Here is a 21,637-nt window from a genome sequence, read left to right as displayed (position 1 = left end):
AATAAGTCGATGGCATACGACAGATAGATAGGATACACATTTAAACACACAATGAGAAAATGAGTAACAGGTATTCAGTAAGTGTCATTCTTTTCCTATAACATGTTCTTAATGCTCACCATCTGAACTATGCACCGCGGCTTGCAAATACAGTACAATAATGGTTACGATGCTATTGTTTTTGGGAGTATGCTTTCAGCCATTCAATCGCCCAGTCGATCGCTTTCTTCTCCGGCATTGACCGTGCCAATGTCAAAACCTGTGACAGCAACTGTTGCGGGTCCACCGCCTCTGCCGCCATCCTTTTAAGCTCTTGCTCCAACTTTTGTCTTGACTCGCGTTCTCTCCTTTCCATTTCTTCTAGTTCGCGTTCTCGTGAGAGCTATGCAACCCATGGTTGTTAGCGCGAGAAACAAAGTATGTGAGATTGCAAGCTACACTCTACTTACGATTGCTGCGTTCCTCACTCTATATTCTTCCAAACGTTCGCGCATAGTGGAGAGCCGCGATCGTCGTGGATCTACTTGAGTTTCATTTTCATCTTGATCGACCATGATCAGTTCAGCGGAGGAGGGTATCCAAGAACAAACAGCAGCGGACCGAAGAGAAAGAAAGAAAGAAAAAAGAGATATTATTACTGTTTCAATTGGCTATCAAAACCAAAATGATTGGAAGGAGGGCTGCTAAAGCAGATGCCTCTAATGAGTCTACAGAGTTGGCTTTTTCGTTCGAGCGGGTTATAGACGGGCCGTCCTTTCCGCTCTTGTGGGCATGGGATTCTTCCAAAGCAGGAGGAGCCGACTGGACATGGATAGGTTCTGGGATTTCCACAACTTGGCTGTTTGTAGCAGCAGCAGCAGCAGCGGCATGGTCAGAAGAGGAAGTAGCAGCAGATACATGCAAAGAAGAATGCGAGGACGCGGATGCTGCGCGAAAAGTAGCAGGGGGCATACTATCGATTGTAGGCGGGTGCACTGCGGGTGCCTTGTGTGAAGCTTCGAGTTCTGCACCCTGCGTCTTGCACAGCTCGGCTACTCTAGCCAGCTGCTTTTCTTCGGTGTCTATACATCTCTTGTTAGAATAAATGACTTATTACGCCCAATACCATGGATATGTACCGAACATCTTTGGATCTTCAGGACACTCGGCGTAGCATGCCAGCAGCTGCTTCCCCGCAGAGCAAGCGCACGCCGATGACTTGCTATTGTGGCACGAATCTACTGCCAGCTGCGCTGTCTTCATGCACATATCGAAGCTATACATTAGGACAAACTCATCAGGATCGGAAATTTCTCTCTTCTGTTGTAATAGAATATCTTTACGTTTGGTTGCATGCATAGGACGAAGTAACGGCGAAAGAAGCGGCCGCGAGGAGTACAAATAGACGCCTCATTGTGCTAAAGAGAAAGAAGAAGAATGCAAATGGGTATGAAAGTGAGGGGAAGGAGAAAATACAACAAGAACGAAACATTTGAATTGCATTTTTGACCTGAACCGGGGATTGCCCAAATGCGGACTCTGGCTTCTCTTTTTTTTCATTCCTGCAGAACCAGCTGTCAATGGAAAAGAAGAAAAATGCCTCGCGAACCTTTTGATAAACCCATAGATAAAGCCCTTGGTGACTACAATCTTCTAGAGGCAAGGTTTTCAAGTAGCTTGCAGCACATTGACTTTTCACGCTTACCATCCCACCCATCCCCCAGGTGTCGACTTTACTCGAAGGACATCAGATCGATCTACTAGGACCGCGGCCATGGGTAATCCGAAAATCCCCCCCGTTTTGCTGCCCACAATCTCGCTAATTGATGATCGCCGGATAGCGAATGAACCTATGTGCAGCTAGCGAAAAGGATCCGTGTACATTTTTTGTAGGTTAGTTGCATTTTATCATCGTTGCATAGTAGTCAACATCGTGACATGATCTGTGACAGCCACGTCGAACTTTATCCATGTATACAAGGTCAGCAACTCACACAGCGGTTTCAATCAGCCTTGGAAACGATTATCGAATCCGTCACCTCCACCGATAGGCCATCCTGAGCTTGGAGAGGTTCGATTATGCAACGAAATTTTCGGCTTCTTCCACATCTCACGGTTTTCCCGATAGGATTATACAATCAATGCGATTAAAGTCGGGCGGTTGTTGGAAAAGGAGGTACTGATTAGTGTGTCAACCTGTGGTGAAGTGTGTATATGGAGGACGGAAGATTTGGACGCGCCGCCGTTGGTGGTCCTGTGAGTAGTATCAGTTGATGAAATATTACAAGTAAAAAAACATAGAAGCTTACAGATCTGTTTAGAAATCATTCTTCGACATGGGGCCTGGCTATCCACGGCGATCAGGGCATCGTCGCAGTTTCAGCAAACAATTGGCGCATCACCGTGTTTGATGTATACAAACTTACAAGAGCTAATCCGGTCTTTGGCAAACGGAAAAGATCGATCAAGCCAGTGATGGACAATCTCGAACAAATCGATCTGATTGGACACAACAACAATATACCCTGTATTGATTTCAGCGAATCTGGCCGATATATCGTAAGCTGCTCGATCGACCAGACCTGCCGTATATGGGATCTTGTCAAGAAACAGCAGGTCGCTGTGCATAAAATGTCGCCGCGTTACAGTGATGGCAGCGATGCTTGGTAAACTATGCATACCTATACACTGGCAGCTGTGAATTAAAAAGAAAAGGGTTTGCAGGGGATGGTCCGTTAAGTTTATATCGCAAGCCGCGTTTAAGCAAGCATATGTTCGCGACCCGCAGCTGGATCAGGAATATCTTCGACGGCTGGAACACGGTCGTTCAACAGCTCTGAGCTCGTTGCATTTACGCCACTCCGCCGCTTTACCGATATATCGTCTGGATTCAAGATACGCGAACGCGCCTGTCATTATCGGTATAGATCCCGACGACGTCGAAGGCGACGAACAAGACTTTATATTCGATGCTATGGAAGATGGCAACTACACCGATGACGCTCACACAGAAATCCAAAGCCACTCAGAACATCTTGGAAATGAGTTTGCTCAGCTTGATATCGAAGAAGAACAACAAGAACAAGAGGAATTGGAGAGACAGCAAGAAGCGATAGGAGAATTGGGGGAATCATATCTCGAAGCGATAGCTGCGCATGGAGACGAATTTGTTGATGGATACGACGATGAAGATGATGTCGCTCGTTACGAGGAACAAGATCGCTGGATGATCCCACCTGAGCATGAAGATGAAAATATGGATGATGAAGCTGAAACGAGAGAAAGGAATCACGAAGTGGACGAAGAGGACATTGAACCAGAAGAGGAGGAAGGATGGGACTCAGAAGCAGCAGAGTCTTATGACCACGATGCCGATGAAGCCCACCGGTTAGCAGAAGAAGCTGAGCATGAAGCTTGGTTAACAGAGCAGGAAATGTCCGAATACGAACGTTTCGCCGAGGAAGATCGTCAGACAGCAGCAGAAGAAACAGGCCAGGAAAATATGCAATGGCTTGACCAAGAAGCAGCAGAGTTGGATACGCAGCAGCAGCAAGAACAGGATGATGGTAGCAATAGGTTTGGACTCATCCGGCTAGCTGCCAAATGTCGCGATAACTAAAAAAAAGGACTCAACGTTCTACTAGACGCCAACAGCAAAGTGGTGCACCTTCTTCAGCGTGGGATGAGCCTGTAGAGGGCGTGCAAGAAGGTATGCCAGGCACTTGGCTAAACAAAGCAGAGAACCTTGCACCTTGGAGGAGATCCGAAGCAGAGCAGCGTCGTCCAGTAGAAAATGACGAATTATTAAGCGACTGGGAAAATGCGGTGGATCTGGATGAACAAGAACTGGCCAAATACCGACTGAAAAAGATACCCAAGATCATCCCGCATGAAAAAGAAGAAGAAGCGATGGAAAAGATGACAAAGAGGAGCGTATGGGACTACATAGTGCTAACAACAGCGAGAAACTTGTTTGTCTTGCAGGCTACAAAGTCCATGAAGGTTGTTCGCACAGAAAAGGAGATACTCAGTAACATCGACGTCCGAGCAGATCGCCTGCTGAGCTCTATGGATAGATTAAATATGACAGAATGGATCCCAGAGCTGGAATTGCTGGTAGTAGCAAGTCAGAAGGGTATGGTTGCATTGATGCGTGTGCTGCGCGTTGAACTTTCCGACGGACGCCAAACATGCCTTTTAAACAATGAAAAGTACCTGCCCCTCTCAGGATTGCAAAGCTACCCATTGTATGGTATGTAATAACTGTCTGATACTCTATACAATGCAGCCGCTGCTCACTTTTAAGCTAGGTATGACCGTCCGAAGAGCGATTACTGAACCAGGCGCACCGCCGATATACATCTTGTACTTGTTTTACATTGACGGAACGGTGTTTGGCTACAGTATTTCCAGAAAACGGAGTGACATATTTGTAGAACTGTTGATATGAACCCTCCCTTCCCCCACCATTGCTCGTGTAAATTTTCATTTGTTTGATTAAAACATCTGCATATATTTGTTGCGCATGTTCGCAAAAAGGTTCCAGAAAAGGCGCGCGCGAGCTGAGATGATCGGCGGACCCACGTTATTGGGTGCTGACAATGCATTGATCAACCTTTGTCCAACAACGCTTTTAAGGTGGACGAAGTTGCAGGAGAGAGAGATATGCAAAACTGGGAATCGCTGCTATCACCACATGAATTTCAAGCATATCTAAAGTTCTTCAGCGCAGCCAGTGGAGGCAAGCCCAACATTGTCACCGGGCAAGAAGCTGTGCGCTTTTTTGCTCGTTCTGGCATTCCCAACGAAATCCTGTCTGACGTAAGTAAGCCCTACAGCAACGGTGCAATTATGGGAACAACAGCAGAGGCTGACGTGCTGTCAAATAAAAGATATGGGAAACAGCCGATCGAGACAACTTGGGATACTTGACTCCTGAAACTTTCTCTGTCGCTCTGAAGCTCATTGCCTGCGCTCAACATGGCCGAGAAGTTGCCGAGCCAATCTTATCAACAGGCAAGTGTGAACAAAACAAAGGACTCGACAATGCAAATAATTAAAGCGCCTTGTTGGATGAAAAACAGTGGTGCCTCTGCCTCAGTTTGAAGGGTTCAATCCTGACGCCACCGAAAGCACAGCAGCAGCAGCTCAAGTGATTACGGCGGCCGAACGCGAGAAATATCTTGGCATATTCAGAGTACACCAACCTGTGGATGGTCTCATTGACGGCGAAAAGGCAAAGTCTATCTTTTTGAAATCGAAGCTTCCGCCCGATGTGCTTGGCAAAATATGGTATGAATAGAGAAATGACAGCGTAAAGGTGCATGATATTAAGTTTCTCTTCGTTGCCAGGGATTTGGCAAACGTGCGTAAATCCGGCAACCTCAACCAGACCGAATTTGTCATCGCCATGCACTACATTGCGAAAATTATGGACGGTACAATCACTACGCTGCCTCTGCAACTGCCCGCCAAAGTATATGCGTCTGCATCGGGTTCGATCCAATCTTCACCGGTTTTGCGACGAACGAGCATGTCGCCCTCGATGACATCGCGTCAAACGACTGGTACCAGTTCTCCCATGATACCTGGTCGTCAACGTGCAGAATCACTCGATTCCCTCGGCAGCGCGGCGTTCTCATCCATGTCGAGCAAATGGGAGATAAAACCTGAAGAGAGGATGCAATACAATACATTCTTTGACCGATTGGATACGCGTCACACTGGATTCATTCAAGGAACGGAGGCTGTCGAGTTCTTCAAGAACTCCCGGTTGCCTGAGCAAACTCTAGCTCGCATATGGGATTTGGCTGACACTGAACACCGCGGACGCTTATCGCGAGACGAGTTTGCTGTGGCCATGCACTTGATTCAAAAAAGCATGGCTGGTGAAGCACTACCGCAATCATTACCAAAATCGCTTTTGCCTGCTGGTCCAGCAACAAATACTCCAATTTCTCAACCTCAGCCAACAATGGTAACTTCCCCGGAATCCTTAGGCCAGCCTGTACCGCCAAGTAGGTGACGCTACACACACTCTCTCTCTCGAAAAACATACGACTGAACCCATATATACCTTGCATAGATGAGGATACAGACCTGTTAGGCGATTTTGGAAACAATGAGCAGCTTACCGAGGAGACTAACCAGGTCAATCAGCTCCAGTATCAGCTGTCAACACTTAATGGACAGGTAGCAAACGTACAGGCTCAAAAAACGAGTATCCAGCAATCGCGAGATCAACTGGTGAAAGAAAAAGAGAATCTACATTCGCAACTTGCCCAAATTCAAACTGTGCAACAAGCTGAAACTAAACGCCTGGCTGAGATCCGCGACTTAGTAGCTGCAGAGGAGCCGAGTTGGGTGCAAGCACGCTTAGAGCATCAGGAAGCCGAGCAACAACTGCTTGAATTGAAACGCGAAATAGATCAAGAACGAGCTGTGCTGGAAAACAGTCGTGCCGAGAGCGAAAACTTACGACACAGAGTACATCAAGTGCAGGAAGAAACAGCGCTTTTGCAGCAACAACTGGAACGGTTGCGAGCGTACGTTGGAGAAAAGCAACAACAGCAACAGCAGCAGCAAAAACCGAGTTTTGATGACATTTTTGGCACGGCATCGTCAGCCGTTGCTGCTGCTCCCGCCGTAGCTGCTGCAGTAGAATCTCCCAAGAACAATAATAATAAGCAGAAAAAAGCGGCTCCGCCTCCACCTCCACCTCAGCGTCGCCACCACAATTCACAATCACAACAAGCACTCGCAAATACAACAACAAGAAAGAGCCGTGCACCGCCTCCGCCTCCACCGACCAGCAAGGATATTCAGGAGAAGACCGATGCAACGTCTGAGGATCTACAGGCACGCGACGTGGATGCGACGGCACTCCTTCGTAAAGAGGACAAGGAGCAACTACCGTTGTCCAACGTGCCGCGCGACGGTGCACCGAAGGAGAGCTTGTTGCTGTCCGGCGTTGAGACTCCCCTCCAGGAAGGAACAGCGGTCAAAGTCGACAAAGAACTGGACGAATATGCTCAGCAAATCAAGGATGAAGCTCATGAGGATCGTGTCAAGGATACAGAAACGTCAAGCAGTGAAGCGCCGGAGGAGACGACAACAGATGAGGAGCAAGAAGACGAAGAAGATAACATGCCCTTGTCCCAGTTAGCAGGATCAGTACCGGAAAAAGAAGCAAAGGCAGAAAATGTAGCAGAGGATAGTGTAACCGCAAAGAAAACAGAAGAGTCGCTAGGTGCGAGCGCAAGTCCGGCCGTTTCGGCAGCGATAGCAGCAGCGATAGCAGCCAATGCTATTGAACCGATCGTGACCGCTACGGCAGCTGCGTTGCACGCTACGCCTCAGACCAGACCCATGGAGGAGAAGGGCAAGGAACCAGCCGACGAAGAAAGCAGCAGAAAAGAAGAAAAACAAGGGGAGCAGGAGGAGGATTGTGAAACAGAGCACCAACCACACAACGTGTCTCAGCCGCCAGTTTCCGAATTGGACAAGAGTAAAGAGGAAAGGATCCCTGGGGCGGCAGAAGAATTAAAGGGATCATCGGATAGCGTGCCATCAGAAACTGCGACGCCAAAGGAGGCGGAGGAGGTCGTCACGGGTGAGCGAAACCCGGATGCTCAAGAGACAAAGGAGGAAACGAAGCAGCAACGAGAGAAGGGTCCACATCCTACCGCTGAAGAGCAGCAGAAGCAGCCCGAAGGACCGGGAGGGAAGGAGGAGGAGAACCAGACAACGACAATAACGCCGTCGACCCAAGTCTCTGGAACATTGATAGAAAGTGAACAAGAGAAGCAGAAGCATGAAGGAGAACAAGACAAAAATAATGCAGATTTGGGCGATGGAACATTATCGAAGCAAGGCAAAGCAGACAGTACGAATTTCGAAGAACAATCTTCGGCAAAGGAGGAGGAGCAAGAGGAGCCACCATCGGTTGCACAGGAAGAAGCAATGCAAGACCCTGAAAAGTCTAATAACACCACGTACGATGATTTTGACGCCGTGTTTATGGAACGACCGAGTGACAAGGAAAAAGCGTCATTGTCAGATGAAGGCACCGGTGAGGGAGAAAGCTTCGAGATCATATCGTCGGTGAACAGCAGCAGCGCAGATGCCAGCAAGGATAACAAAAATCCATTTGATTCATTCTTTGAAGAGCAGGAAGATGATTTTGACTCTGCGTTTGCGGGACCTCTTGCTGACGCCAAAGTAGTTCATTCTTCCAGCAGTAACGATCCGAGCCTATCGAACTTTGACGATGCATTTGGTGTTGAGGAGCCGGATAAGGGGAAGAAGCTTAGCTGGGCGACGAATTTTGGAGGGTTCCAGTTTGCGGAGCCTAGCGAAAACGACAATACAAAGCAAAAGCAGAAACAGCAAACGGATGATTGGGATCCTTTCTTGGGCTCTACTGCTCGCGACGACGACAACGCACGAGGAACAGCAGCAACGGAGGCGGCATCTGAGCATGTGGGCTTGGGCTTTGAAGACGCCTTTGACGTTTCATCTGCTAATGCTGTAAAGGAGCAGCAGCAGCAGCAAACCGAGGGGACTGAATTAGACACTAGCAGTCTTGGGCAGTTGGTCAGCATGGGCTTTGACCGTGCAGCGGCGAAAGAAGCTTTGGATCGGTATGATCAAGACTTGACAAAGGCGACCAACTTCTTGTTAGATTCTGGTAAATAAAGAGGCATCATGTCTAAAAAGGGATCCTGCGATTCTGAGATTGACAGCGACCCACAAGGCTGCTGCTCTGCCGAGAGAGAGCGAGAGTAAAAGCACGTGCGTGTATGTGAAAAAAATTAGAGGGAGAGTAAAGGCAGGAGGAGTAATAGATTCACCGTTGTCATATTTGGGTGTGCGTTCCCAGTGGTGAAAGTTGGAACGCCAAGTCCGTTGCCAGGGGCGCATTGTTGCGTCTGATTTGACTGTGCATAAATTGATATGCGACAGAGAGAGAGGTCCAAGCGTGCAATCTTTAGAAGGAGCAGCAATAGCCTCTCATCAACTGTGTTGTTGTTGTGAGGAAAGGAGATAGGAGATGGAGCAAATAACCGATTTGGTAGCCCCCTCTGCGACGTTGCTCCCTATTCTGTCCTTGTGAATCAAGGTTTTATCACACATACACACAGTCCATGACCCCCATCGCGAACCTGTTCTCGTTTTCTATTGGGGGAACGATTCGATGTTAGTTTGTTGTTTGTCAAGAGATCACAACATATAAGCACCCTGTACCGTACGCAAAAGACACTTGTTCACCTTTTTTTCCGTTATTTTTATTTTTTTTCTCTTTCCTCTCCCGGCTACAATGGAAAATAGTAATATCTCGCAGCAAGCGTACACGTCAATGATGAAGTTCACCATTGACGGGCGACCGTATCTCAAGGTGAGTATTGTTGCAGATATCAGTGCTATTTGAAGCAAAAAATATTTGGCAGATGCACAGTGCTCATCGCATGCCATCGTTCACATTGCAATGCTTATACACGCAGGATATTCACGATCTGTTCGCAGCATTGATCGTCCAGATCCCTCTTGACACGCATCGATATTTATTTCGCAACTATCCCAATACATTCACCTCCGAAGATGCGATTCAAGCGCTCGGGTCGCTGCGTTTCTCGTACACAGCACGTGTACCCGACCCAAACGACAATTCAAAGCTGATCCGAACCACGACGACGACTACGTTCAATATGGAAAAGGATATGGCCAAGGCGCTTTGCCAGCAGTTTCAACTATGCCGACTGACAGAGAACGCCACTGACCCGCAAAGTCGATCTTTCCAGAGTAAAGGTATCTGGCAGCTCACGCCAAAGGGACTCTGCGTTTTGCAGGATTTTTGCGTGCGGACTGAGGCTGACATGACGCAGCTCCGGAAGCATTTCAGCAACATTGAGCCTATCCAGCTCGTTCGACTCGAGCGCCACCCGGACGACGACCAAATCCTCTACGGACACCAGAACCTTTCTGTAGTGTTTCGCATTATGATGTCGAGTTTGCCACTTGAAGGAGAGCTCGAAAAGAATAGCAGTAACGGGCTCAAGGCGACCTCATCCGCCTCGTCTGCTGCGGATAGAGTCAATAATTTGTCTTCGGCGTCGACGCAGTCTTCTGGATCATCGACAACGGGCACGGGGACAAGTGCGCCGTTTGCAATGGCTTCTCAGATCTCGAGCGGCGACTCACGCGTGCAACTATTAGCAAACAACCTTCTGACTTATTCGAAAAAGGGGCGCAAGGGGCACACTCGATCGTCGACCAAAACCATGCGGACGATCTTTTCAACTCAGCTATGTTGCGACTGGTTGACGGATTACAGTACAGTGTCCTCGCGCGACGAAGCAGAGCAGTTAGCAAGCGAGTTTGTGAAATATGGATGGCTCAACTTTCAAGAACCAAAGCATTCCCTGCCTATCAAAGCTTCAAAAACCATCATGCTGTCCATTACACCCAAGGGCAAGGATGTTGTTGCCGAGTTTGACAAACAATCTTCTGTACCTCAGTCTTCGTCAACGTCAAGCCTCAATCGGCCTCGTTCCACCGCCTCTTCCTCGAAAACTGGCTCGCTTGCAACATCAAACCGCGCTGCCACAGATGATGAGCAAACCACGTTGCGTGAAATGCTGTCGCAGGACCCGGAAACAGCCAAGACGGCGGCGGCGGAAACAACGGGTGAAGATTCGTCAACGACAAAGGTTGCAGTAACGAACGGGAAATACAAGTCATTATCGTCGCAATCAAGACCGCCGAGCTCTGCTGTCGAGTACAATGTCGATCAAAAGGAAGATCCCAAGGAAAGCAACGCTGCGAAGCTCAAACTGATCCTCGATGATCCACAGCTGCGTTCGTTGTTTAAAGATTTTCTACGCGCCAATTTCTGCGAAGAGAACCTGGATTTCTGGATCGATTACTCAACACTGCGACGCAAGTGCCGCAGCCAAAGCCCTGCCATGCCGTCACAGAACCAAAAGGATTTGCTCGAGGATGCTCACGATATCTGGTCAACATATATTGAAACAGGATCACCGTGTGAACTCAATGTAGAGCACTCTTTGAGGCAAGAAATTGCACGTCTCGTCAGCTCGATCGTACAAGTTGTACCGAGCTACTCTCCCGGCCAGGTCAAACCTACCGTCGTTATCTCTACCGCGTCTACGTCTCAAAGTCTGCGGATGATGCTTAAGCTTCTGGATCGCGTCAACGAACACATTTGCCGTCTCATGGCATCCGACTCGGTACCAAAGTTTGTAAAAACACCAAAGTATCGAAAGATCATGGAGCAGCGAGAACATGAAGAGGCGGAAAAGAAGAATAACAATAGCTTACTGTACGGTACCCCCACCCACCCTTCTGTAGTTGAGAACCCGGCATGAAAATGCATATATAAAATAATTACACACACACACACACACATTCCCTTTCTATCTCTTTTTTTCTCTTTCCTTTTAATAGTATATAATAATGTTCAAACTTATTTAACCAAATAGAATCGTCTATTGTTTAATTGTTGTTGTCAGGACGTCATCAATTTTACAAGCGGATGTTTGCTCAATTTTATCCCATTCATCACTTCCCCGCCGTTAACAACACAAATGAGTTTAGCACAGTTCTATGCAAAGACGTTTGGTATAGGCGTTGGACTAGGAGCTGGTGTGGAGCTCCTTTTGATCAAGAGCAACTACTGTGAGGAACAACAAGACAGATTCACTTGAATGGACAATCGAGCTCACGCGCGATCGATTTGCTAGATCAAATGTTGGCAGCTGCGGAGGCAAAGCAACGAGCAAAGAAAGCACAGCAAGAGGAGGAAGACAACGCGCGCCTTGAGCGCCTGCTAGAAGAAAGACGGGACGCTGCGTCCTCGACCATTACAACCGCTCAGTAAAAGAAAAAAGCACCCACGCACGATACCAAGGAGCGCCCATTTTGTAAATTAGAACAAGCACAACACTTTTATCTAAAGAATGCTATATGCAAGAGGCTATTGCGAACAAGGAAAAAAATGTTCAAACACAGGGAGAGATCAGGACTTCTAGGACAAGAGGGATGGTACAGGAGTAGATGCATAGTTCTCAATGCATATTATGCATACTAGAGCTACAACGAGGAAGGGACGCATGGGAGGGAATGATCTATGATGAGTGTTTCGTAGGTGTATCACGGATACATGAAAACGTATGCATATCCGTCTCCTCTGGGCTTCTAAATCCTCTGCCTGTACCTAAAAGTTCGCTCCATATATTTCTTTTCTTTGGTCGGTTAATGGAAGCAATGCACTGCTGATAAATTACCTTTCCTTGTCAAATGTATGAGATACTGCAGTTTCACGTTCACATTGTTTTACAGAATGTTTGTACAGTGCTGATAACATGCTCGTGGACATTGATTCATACAGTTCAAGGACAAATCTTTAGATCCATCACCTCGTTCTGCAAATCTTCTACTGTACCAATAACACCCTTTGCAACAGCGTCTCTTTGTCGCCATGCATATATTTAATTATCGACTTACTGTCACGGCTAACCACCTGCAATGGATCTCTTTTGTAAATCAATTTATGCTCTTCTATCGGTACCCTAGTAGTAAATGGTTCTAAACATTACATGGTATAGAAAAAATTAAGCTACGTAACATTCAGCATACACAACACGGGTGCATGTAGTTGACGTTGCACAGTAGATCGCAGAAAATGCGTGAGAGCCACGCGCTTTAATCTTGTTGCATCAAATCCCGAAACGTAGCCATTTTTCATTTCTTTGTCGATGGGAAAATCTTTTTTATTATTAATAATACATGTTTTCATCCATTAGACACAATGTAATAAACTAGAAGAGCGACAAAGTAACTTCCGCGTTGTGACAAACAAGATTTTCAGAACTCATCATTGCACGTTTTTTCCGTATGAATATACAGATATTAGCTATTAGTAAAGATAGGCGTTTGGGTTACGTAGGCAGTAGCTTGTTTCTATTGCTACGCTGGAACTGACATCTGTGATCTAAACTGAGTAAAGAAAACGGACAGGCGTCTCTCGCAGAAAATTCATATTAATTTCCGTGGTCGCACAAGCTGGTTTGCATCCCATTCCTCACTGTTGGGGCTATATATTGTTGCCAGGGGTGGAAACCATGCTCGAGTATAATAAATTGCGGATAAATAGAGTAGCAGCCTTACGCGCGGATAAAATAACAAAAAGGATAATGAATTGTTCATTGCGGAAGGGACAAGCAACTTCCACCATGGAAACCACGCTAACCGGGGCCATAAACCCGGCATGTCATCGTAGCACGTGAAATGCGTCGCTCCGTGTGTGGTGAGGCTGAATAGTATTAGTTGCTAAAATGCTCTCTACACGAAGAGTGGCAATTGCCAATTTGAATTGGTCAACAGAGTATCAATCGAGAGTCCTGTAGAGAGAGTGATGATCGTCCTCGTCTTCGTCCCACTCATCGAAAAGGGCGGGTGTACTTCTTGGGTGTGATGAACAGACATTCTTGTGGCACCAGGCGCTCGCCGGCAGGTAAGCTTACCAAAAGCAGCTGCAAAACTATTTTTTATGACTCTCATGTCAGCCTTTTAGCTTTCCTCATCTTACACTCCTTTCACTCACTCTCTTTCACTCTCTCTCTCCTTGAGCAATGTCGACCAAGATCGCTCCTCAAGGCGGCGGCGCGGCGCCGAACGATCTAGCTGCGCAGAACGAGGAACTTTGGCGTATAGTGGAAAGACAGAGGACAGTTATCCAAAACCTGCAAAAGTCGCTAGCCCTCGTTACTTCAGAGAGAGACGGGCTCCTTGAACGAACACAAACTCTCGAGCAAGCGCAGATAATGAACGCTGTCAGGAACCAACGGGAACAGCAGCGAGAAGGCGGAGGAGATAGCAGCGTCGCCGCTGCACGCGAGCCGGCCTCCGAGGAACAACAGCACGAATCAAAGCGAGACGAAGAACACCGATCTGCTCCTCGTGCAAAGCCAGAGCAGGAACTGAATATCCAAAAGGCACAGCGTTACCAAGAACGTGAGATGCGATACAAACGGTCACCACAGGATGGCAGTGGTTACTTGGAGGATCCATCTGCTGCCGGACCAGTACCTCCTCCTCGGTCGCCGTACCGACAGAATATAGGTCGAGAGAATTCTGCATCACCCGTAAGCACAGCATCGAATGGTAGCTACCGCCAGGAGAGCAGCAGCGAGCCGCGGATGGGTGCAACAGTCATTGAGCCGAGCATGCCTGCAACCTATGTCTACGAGAATCGGAATAAACAGCACCAACAACAGCACCAACAACAACAACAACAACAACAACAACAACAACAACAACAACAACAACAACAACAACAGCAGCAGCAGCAGCAGCAGCGAAGCGCTACAGATCCTGAACCGAGGAAAGCTGCAACCGTCAATCCCGCCTATGTCTCACAGCAATTTCACCATCAGGAAACTAGAGGCAGCAACACCAATCAGTCGTACACAGCTCCTGAAATGTCTGTGTCCCCTGTTGAAATGATTGTCGATAAGGATGCGCAGCTGTTTGCAAAGTATCAAGATGCTATCCAGCGAAAGGATGCGCAGTACTCTGCTCGTGCGCCAAAGGAAACAACAACATTACCTCCCCCGCCCAGCCGTAAGCAGACATCTGACTACCAAAATGCTGCTGAATCTGCGCATCATGCCTACTCGAATCCACAAGAGTACCGCACGGCCGAGCGTACCAGTCCTGTTGCTAACGATATCCCCCACCACCCAAGCTACGCCGCCCCAGCAAATAGCACTGATTATTATCACAACAACGATCACCTTGGTGTTGCACCCTCGACACCGAGATCCTCCGCGTATTCTGACACTACTGCTCCTGCTTCTCCGGCATCCCCTGGTGCCCCAGCAACCGGAGCATCGGCCGGTCCAATGGCTGGAATCAAGGTCGAAGTTGTAGGCTCACATATATTCACAAACGATAAAGGCAAAGAGGTCACGGCCTTTACTATCTCCGTCAAGAAGAGGAAGGACATGTCTGATCCAAACAGTGCTCTGGAAGAACTGTGGCGTATACAGAAACTCTACTCTGAATTCCTGGCTTTGGATACACAGGTAATTTAGGAGAAAAAAAAACCAAGTGTTAATGAAAGAGTTATTAACACTAACTTTATTTCTTTTTTATAGCTCAAATCACAAAGATCTGTCGTTGGCAAGATTGCCAAGCTTCCTGATAAAGCACTTTTTGCAACTAATGCGCCAAATAAGGCTGACCAGCGTAGGGTAAAGTATTATCTTTCATTCACATAGCGTCGTATGTATACGTCAGCATCAGACTTACCATTTCCCCTTTGCAGATGGCTGTGGAAGCCTACTTGCAGCATGCCATTTCCTTACCGCTTTTGGATGTGACTGATCTCTGCGCGTTTTTGAGTTCCAATGTTATTGACAAGTCATCCTACAACAAGGTAAAGCATTGGATATCTATTGCATGCCATTAAAGCAAGCAAGGACTTAGACGTACGTTTCCCTAGGTTCCCAAATTCAAACAAGGCTACTTGACAAAGCGAGGCAAAAATTTTGGAGGACTCAAGAAACGTTTCTTTGTTTTGGATGGACCCGATTTCAAGTATTACGAGGATGTAAGTTAATCGTTTATCAGAAATCAAAAAGACACAATAGTTTTTTCTAACCAGGTGTAAAAAAAAAATCTAGGAGGATGGCCAGTACTTGGGCTCCATCTGCTTGACTGAGGCACAGATCGGGAAGCAGATAGCATCGCCGGAAGCAACAAAGGAAGTCAGCTTTAAGCATGCGTTCCTAATTTTAGAACCAAAAAAGTCGGCACCCGGAGGAGTTGCTCGGCATGTTCTTTGCGCCGAATCGGACCCTGAGAGAGACGCATGGGTAGATGCAATTAAGCAATACATTGACCACGAGGCAGCAGCTGCGAGCCGCGAGAAACGTACCGGCGGAAAGAAGAGCGGTAGCGGCAAAATATCAAAAGATGACATCAAGCCTGTTGCTACCACCAACAAGCTCCAACGTCGCTCGAGCTTGGATACGTCTTACTTTAAGCAGCTTGCTGAAATGGCAGAAGCGAACCAGAAAATGGCGCTCGGTCACCATCAGCTACCTGCTAACATACCCATTGCTGCTGGAGGAGACGACGAATCAGATGCAGATAGCAAAAAGAAGGGACGCAAAGCGTTTTGGCCAAAGATGTTTGCTGGTTCACACAACGGATCCTCTTCATCCAATGCTGCTCCTAGTCCATTAGATACAGACTGGCGTAGTAAAGACAGCGAGCCCAAGGGCAAGAAACAAGTCTTTGGCATTCCCCTCAAGGAGGCTATACAGGTCGCTCGTGTTCGTGAAGGATATGAACTTCCTGCCATTGTTTATCGATGCATTGATTTCTTGGAAGCTAGAAACGCTATCCAAGAGGAAGGCATTTATCGACTTTCCGGCAGCGCTGTCAAGATCAGAAATCTCAAGGCACGCTTCAATGAAGGTAACGTCATGTAGTTAATGAATATACGCGATAAAAGCGCAACTTCCTAATTTTTCCTTTTCAGAGGGTGACGTGGATCTTCTCAGCTCTTCTGAGCCATACGATATACATGCAGTGGCTGGTCTACTGAAAATGTGGTTGCGTGAACTTCCCGACAACGTGCTGACGAACGAGCTGCTCAAAGAGTTTTTGGATGTCATGGACCTTGTAGATCGTCGAGAACGAGTAGACGAGCTGGGCCGTCTCGTCTCGATGCTCCCCATTGAAAATTACACTCTTTTGCGTACATTATCGGCTCACTTAATTCGCGTTGTGCAGCACGCAGGTATCAACAAAATGACAATGCGCAACGTGGGCATCGTATTCTCTGCAACCCTCGGCATCCCCGCTGGCATCCTTAGTCTCCTCCTCACCGAGTTTGATTACATCTTCTACACACACGAATCCAGCAACTCCCCTAGCCGTGAAACTCACGTCGTCGCTCAGCAGCAACAAGCTCATCCTATCATGCAAAATCTACGAGTACAGGCACTACGCGAGGATCGTGGTGGCAGAAGCAACAGAAACAGTGTTAGTTACACGCACGGTGCACCCCAATCTATTGTTGGCTTGGAGAACTATGGTAAGCTTAGCTCATCTTTACATTATTCAACAGAAGCATTGGTGCTCACCACCTATGTCCAGGTGAAAAAGTCCTAGTTGATGACGAGGAAGTCGAGGATCTCGGTTTGCCCGAGGAAGAAGACCTTGTTGGAAGCAGCGACGATGATAATGTACATGTTCGCTATCAATACCAACAACAGCAACAGCAGCAGCCTAGTTATCACTACCAACAACAACAGCAACAATACTATAATTACAGCGGAAACCCATATCAATACCACCACCATCACCAGCAACACCAACCAATCTACTCCTCCAGACACTACTAACTCTACTAACCCTCCCCCTCCTCCTCCCCAGCTTATCCGCTTTCTTCCTGTTTGTCCGTTAGATATTTTGTACATGTTTTGCTCCGCACTTAGTATGCATCTTCTCCACATCCGACTATTTTTCTTCTTGTTTCAGCAAACGTCCACAAAATATTATATATTCACAGTTATACTAGAAGCATATTGATACACTAAACTAGAGTAACCTAAAATTAGGCATCGGGTCAAGCTGCGGTCCCCAATAGAAAAGGCAATCCTATCACTTTTCATTTGGGAATTTTAATTTCCCAAAATGCGGCACAATGGAGATTATAAAAATGTTTTGCCGGGCGAAAAGAGTGTCGGATTTGCAAGCGCGCAAATGCAAGCAACACCTCTCCCTTTTCACCTGAATGGCACTGAAATGAAATCACCTGCTCCTTCACGGCAAGCAGACTACGAGGACGACGAGAGCGATTACTCTGACGCAGCGTCCATCCATTCCGACGATGAGGAAGACTTTGCAGACTACCGCAAAGGCGGTTATCATCCCGTAAACTTGGGCGATCGATTCAAGAACGGTCGGTACACAGTCGTTCGCAAGCTTGGGTGGGGACATTTCTCGACAGTCTGGCTAGCCTGGGACAATGTGTAAGTCTTTCTTGGCCTGCCTGCCTGCCTACCTGCCTTGCCAAGTAAGAATCCACTAAAGATCGCCTACTTTTAGAGACAAACGCCACGTTGCCTTAAAGATCGTAAAGTCTGCACCGCATTTTACGCAGAGTGCGTTGGAGGAAATCAAGTTGCTGGAGGCTATCAAGACGACGGATCCGAATGCAGTAGGGTGGCAGTACGTTGCTCAGCTGTTGGATCATTTTTGGCACAAAGGACCTAACGGCGATCATGTGTGCATGGCGTTTGAAGTGCTTGGCGAAAGTCTGCTGTCGTTGATTAAGCGATATCGGTACAGAGGAATACCGCAGCACATTGTTAAACGAATTACAAAGCAAATACTGTTGGGCCTCGATTACCTACATCGACAATGCGGCATTGTGCATACAGATTTAAAGCCAGAGAACGTCCTGGTATGGATTCCAAACGTCGAAGAATACCTACAAAAACATGCAAAAGATGTCAAGGTGCCAGAGCAGCAGCAGCAGCCACCAACCATCCTCAAGCAGACAACGCAGGCACCACCATCACCACCAAAACTATTAGCAAAAAACACGGCCGCTACAAATACACCCATTCTCAGCAATGTAGATACTAGCAATATGAGTAAATCACGCAAAAAGAGATTAAAACGAAAATTGAAAAAGCAACAACAACAGCAGCAGCAACAGCAACTCGAAAAACAAGCGACATATCTGCAGGAAGAAGAAACTCATGAATATGAACAGCATCAGGAACAGCTTTCTGTGGCGAATGCTGGAGCCAACGGAGCAGCCAACGGCAGCAATAGCAACAATGGCTTGGCGGATAAATTCAACAAAATGACCTTAGGCAGCAGCAAAGAAGATGTGGAGATCATTCCTACGAGTATTTTGGATTTCACAGAGATCTGGTCGGAATCGAGCACAGGCGACGTGGACGGATCACTTGTGTTTGATGAAATTGTTGTGAAAATTGCAGACTTGGGGAACGCATGCTGGCTGGATGGCAACAACAAGCACATTATACAAACAAGGCAATATCGGAGCCCGGAGGTCATTGTTGGCGCACGCTGGAATGACAAGGCGGACATGTGGAGCATGGCTGTCATGGTGTTTGAACTGCTTACTGGCGAATTCTTGTTTGACCCGCAACCGGGAGACAGATACAACAAGGACGATGGTAAGTAAGCTTAAATATCGAATTTGAATCGAGCAAAAGGATTCACACAAAAGTATTTTTAGACCATTTGGCGCAAATTATCGAATTGATGCTTCGGGTGCCACGGAGCTTGCTCATCGAAGGTGAATTTTCCCGGGATTTCTTTAACCGCAAAGGGGAGCTGAAGCACATCAAACGACTGCGATACCGGCGTTTACGCGACGTGCTGCATGACCAATTCCACATGTCACCAGCTGAGGCCGACGCACTGAACGAATTCCTGTCACCCATGCTTGAAGTAGATGTATCCCGGAGAGCTAGTGCCCACCAAGTGCTACAAAGCAAATGGTTGCAGGATGCATAAGAGCGGAGAACCTTAAATAAAAGATCAGAGCACACAGAGCGGACCGGAGATGTCTTCCGAATGAAGTGTCGTCCGTGGAATTCCCACTTTGCAAAACGAAGGGCCTTGCTTTATAGTTTTCTCCCGAGGAATTGTTGATTAGACAGCAAGCTGTTTACGAGGAGTGCAGACTGCTATCTTCATTCTGTTGCTTAATTTTTGATATGGTGTCCATCGTGGCAATCTAAGAACGCCTTATATATTTGCGAAACAAAGAAGAACAATTTTGGGTATTCCCAATTGTCCAGACTCTCTGGTTCCTTTTTTTTTTTTGTCCTGGTGTCCATTACACAGGGCACAAACCTCTCTCTTTTTCCTTCTGTCCCATTTCGATACCGCAGCACTTCTTTTTTCTCTCTTGTTTTCTTCCCAACTTCTGTTCCTCGCAGCATGGGATCCAACACGTCCCGACTAATCAGGGACAGCATTGACAGACATATTCGTTTGCAGACTTGTCGAGATCTCGTTGACTATGGTTCCGTATCACCGAACGGCCTGTACCTTTCAGCGTCGGCGAACCACGACCTCGACGTTGTACGTGAATTAATAGTTTCTAGGAAATTGTCTCCATTTTACACAGGTAAAAAACGGCGGCTGTGGGAAAAACGTGTGGTTGCTTAAACTTGATTTTTATTTCTTGGCAGGACTAGCCGATGCACCTGCTGGGTCGCAGTCATCGTTATCGATGTCTAGCACTTCAAGCGACAGATCAATGACGCGATCGCGAAGTGCGTCCAGCATTCAGCCTCGTGATCCACCCACCATCATGCATAACACCTATGCAGCAGCAGATCAGAGGGGAGGGAGAATACCAGAAGAAATGTTGTACAACGATGCTGTCGAGTGCCCGATTTGTTTTCTGGTGGGTGATGGCTAGACATATTGGGTTCTGTGTATTTCACACCCACGCACACTGATAATGTGAGGTTTTTAAAGTATTATCCTCCCAACATTAACTATTCGCGCTGCTGCAACAAACCCATATGCACAGAGTGCTTCTTGGCACTACGGATGTTAGCAGAACGAACGGTGTACACGTGCCCATTCTGCAATCAAGACAAGTTTGGTGTTGTCTACAGCCCGCCCTCTTGGCTGCAACAACCTCCTGGAAAGGCACGTGCATGGTGATATTTTATTGTTATTATTGCCTTTCTCTTTTGACACGCAACTTTGTAGAAGGCAACAGGCGCTGCTCAAGAAACAACGCGGCCTCGACCAGAAGCAATCCCTGATACGGATCCACGCGTCGTTCTGTGTGGTGAGTTTGGCAATAAATTAGAAAGCAATGAAAGTGACAGTGATTAATTATAATTGCTTCTTTCCTTTCCAGCATATGTAATGCCAACCTTGGACAGAAGAAAGGCACGTGATGCCAGACTTCGCAGCAACGGCAGCAGATTATTCACGACCCGGCGGCGAGGTCGAACAGCATCTGAGACTTCAATAAGGCAAAGCTACCGACGCCGTGCAGCGCAAATGGGTTTAGATCTAGACCAACTTCTGCAATACGAAGCTATTCGGAGCGCAATGGTCGAGCAGGACGAGGAGGCTGCACGGAGAAGACAGCAACAGGAAGATGATGACAATCAGCCTTTATACCGCACGGCACAGTGCCTTGGATACCAACAGCAACAGACGACGACAGCAGCATCCGACATTGGGCCGATATACCGCACGGCACAGTGCCTTGGATACCAACAGCAACAGACGACGACAGCAGCATCCGACATTGGGCCGATAAGCCGTCCTGAGTCATTGTATGACTATGATGTCGACGACGAGGATATTTTGCAAAGCAGCGATGAGGAGAGCAGTCAGCGCTAGCAACGATGATCAAACGACCCCGCCTGCATCTGTAGATAATGGCAATACACCCTCATCTTCTACGCGGCTTTAAGAAGTATACTTGTTGATATGTTGCAATAATAAAATTACATTGCTGGATGGGCGGGCAGGGAAATAAGTAGAGGACCCTTTTAAAGAATCGGGTGGTGAAATCACAGCTGCTTCCTTTTTTGCTTCTTCC

The 21,637-nt window shown here is 47.3% G+C and overlaps 9 protein-coding genes across 9 annotated transcripts; 7 read left to right on the top strand and 2 right to left on the bottom strand.

Annotated features, from left to right (window-relative positions):
• Window positions 1-172: 172 nt before the first annotated feature.
• VTP01DRAFT_4666 (uncharacterized protein) lies at window positions 173-554 on the bottom strand (the record flags this gene model as incomplete). The annotated part of the gene is made up of 2 exons (XM_069383372.1): window positions 173-382; window positions 450-554. The coding sequence occupies 2 exons, from the start codon at window positions 552-554 to the stop codon at window positions 173-175; spliced, it is 315 nt and encodes a 104-aa protein (XP_069244080.1).
• Window positions 555-642: 88 nt separating this feature from the next.
• On the bottom strand, window positions 643-1,393 carry VTP01DRAFT_4665 (uncharacterized protein; the record flags this gene model as incomplete). Its single annotated transcript, XM_069383371.1, has 3 exons — window positions 643-1,061; window positions 1,119-1,255; window positions 1,323-1,393. 3 exons carry the CDS (start codon window positions 1,391-1,393, stop codon window positions 643-645), a joined length of 627 nt encoding a protein of 208 aa, XP_069244079.1.
• Window positions 1,394-1,575: 182 nt separating this feature from the next.
• Window positions 1,576-4,429, top strand: VTP01DRAFT_4664 (uncharacterized protein; the record flags this gene model as incomplete). The annotated part of the gene is made up of 9 exons (XM_069383370.1): window positions 1,576-1,638; window positions 1,704-1,757; window positions 1,821-1,872; window positions 1,932-2,050; window positions 2,108-2,235; window positions 2,301-2,645; window positions 2,704-3,555; window positions 3,624-4,231; window positions 4,290-4,429. 9 exons carry the CDS (start codon window positions 1,576-1,578, stop codon window positions 4,427-4,429), a joined length of 2,361 nt encoding a protein of 786 aa, XP_069244078.1.
• Window positions 4,430-4,644: 215 nt separating this feature from the next.
• VTP01DRAFT_4663 (uncharacterized protein) lies at window positions 4,645-8,676 on the top strand (the record flags this gene model as incomplete). Its single annotated transcript, XM_069383369.1, has 5 exons — window positions 4,645-4,800; window positions 4,872-4,995; window positions 5,064-5,271; window positions 5,332-5,996; window positions 6,065-8,676. The coding sequence occupies 5 exons, from the start codon at window positions 4,645-4,647 to the stop codon at window positions 8,674-8,676; spliced, it is 3,765 nt and encodes a 1,254-aa protein (XP_069244077.1).
• Window positions 8,677-9,298: 622 nt separating this feature from the next.
• VTP01DRAFT_4662 (uncharacterized protein) lies at window positions 9,299-11,366 on the top strand (the record flags this gene model as incomplete). Its single annotated transcript, XM_069383368.1, has 2 exons — window positions 9,299-9,376; window positions 9,483-11,366. The coding sequence occupies 2 exons, from the start codon at window positions 9,299-9,301 to the stop codon at window positions 11,364-11,366; spliced, it is 1,962 nt and encodes a 653-aa protein (XP_069244076.1).
• Window positions 11,367-11,585: 219 nt separating this feature from the next.
• Window positions 11,586-11,878, top strand: VTP01DRAFT_4661 (uncharacterized protein; the record flags this gene model as incomplete). Its single annotated transcript, XM_069383367.1, has 2 exons — window positions 11,586-11,676; window positions 11,742-11,878. The coding sequence occupies 2 exons, from the start codon at window positions 11,586-11,588 to the stop codon at window positions 11,876-11,878; spliced, it is 228 nt and encodes a 75-aa protein (XP_069244075.1).
• A 1,753-nt stretch (window positions 11,879-13,631) lies between these two features.
• On the top strand, window positions 13,632-17,417 carry VTP01DRAFT_4660 (uncharacterized protein; the record flags this gene model as incomplete). Its single annotated transcript, XM_069383366.1, has 7 exons — window positions 13,632-15,086; window positions 15,159-15,254; window positions 15,329-15,439; window positions 15,506-15,613; window positions 15,687-16,485; window positions 16,550-17,107; window positions 17,170-17,417. 7 exons carry the CDS (start codon window positions 13,632-13,634, stop codon window positions 17,415-17,417), a joined length of 3,375 nt encoding a protein of 1,124 aa, XP_069244074.1.
• A 292-nt stretch (window positions 17,418-17,709) lies between these two features.
• Window positions 17,710-19,572, top strand: VTP01DRAFT_4659 (uncharacterized protein; the record flags this gene model as incomplete). Its single annotated transcript, XM_069383364.1, has 3 exons — window positions 17,710-18,047; window positions 18,124-19,229; window positions 19,292-19,572. The coding sequence occupies 3 exons, from the start codon at window positions 17,710-17,712 to the stop codon at window positions 19,570-19,572; spliced, it is 1,725 nt and encodes a 574-aa protein (XP_069244073.1).
• Window positions 19,573-20,001: 429 nt separating this feature from the next.
• On the top strand, window positions 20,002-21,435 carry VTP01DRAFT_4658 (uncharacterized protein; the record flags this gene model as incomplete). The annotated part of the gene is made up of 5 exons (XM_069383363.1): window positions 20,002-20,191; window positions 20,256-20,473; window positions 20,548-20,724; window positions 20,788-20,869; window positions 20,942-21,435. 5 exons carry the CDS (start codon window positions 20,002-20,004, stop codon window positions 21,433-21,435), a joined length of 1,161 nt encoding a protein of 386 aa, XP_069244072.1.
• Window positions 21,436-21,637: the final 202 nt, after the last annotated feature.

This window comes from Rhizomucor pusillus (genome assembly GCF_041956525.1).
Source record: "Rhizomucor pusillus strain CBS 183.67 unplaced genomic scaffold VTP01scaffold_2, whole genome shotgun sequence".
NCBI lineage: Eukaryota > Fungi > Mucoromycota > Mucoromycetes > Mucorales > Lichtheimiaceae > Rhizomucor > Rhizomucor pusillus.
The sequence above is the reverse complement of the archived record's forward strand: the minus strand, read 5'-3'. Positions and strand labels throughout refer to the sequence as shown.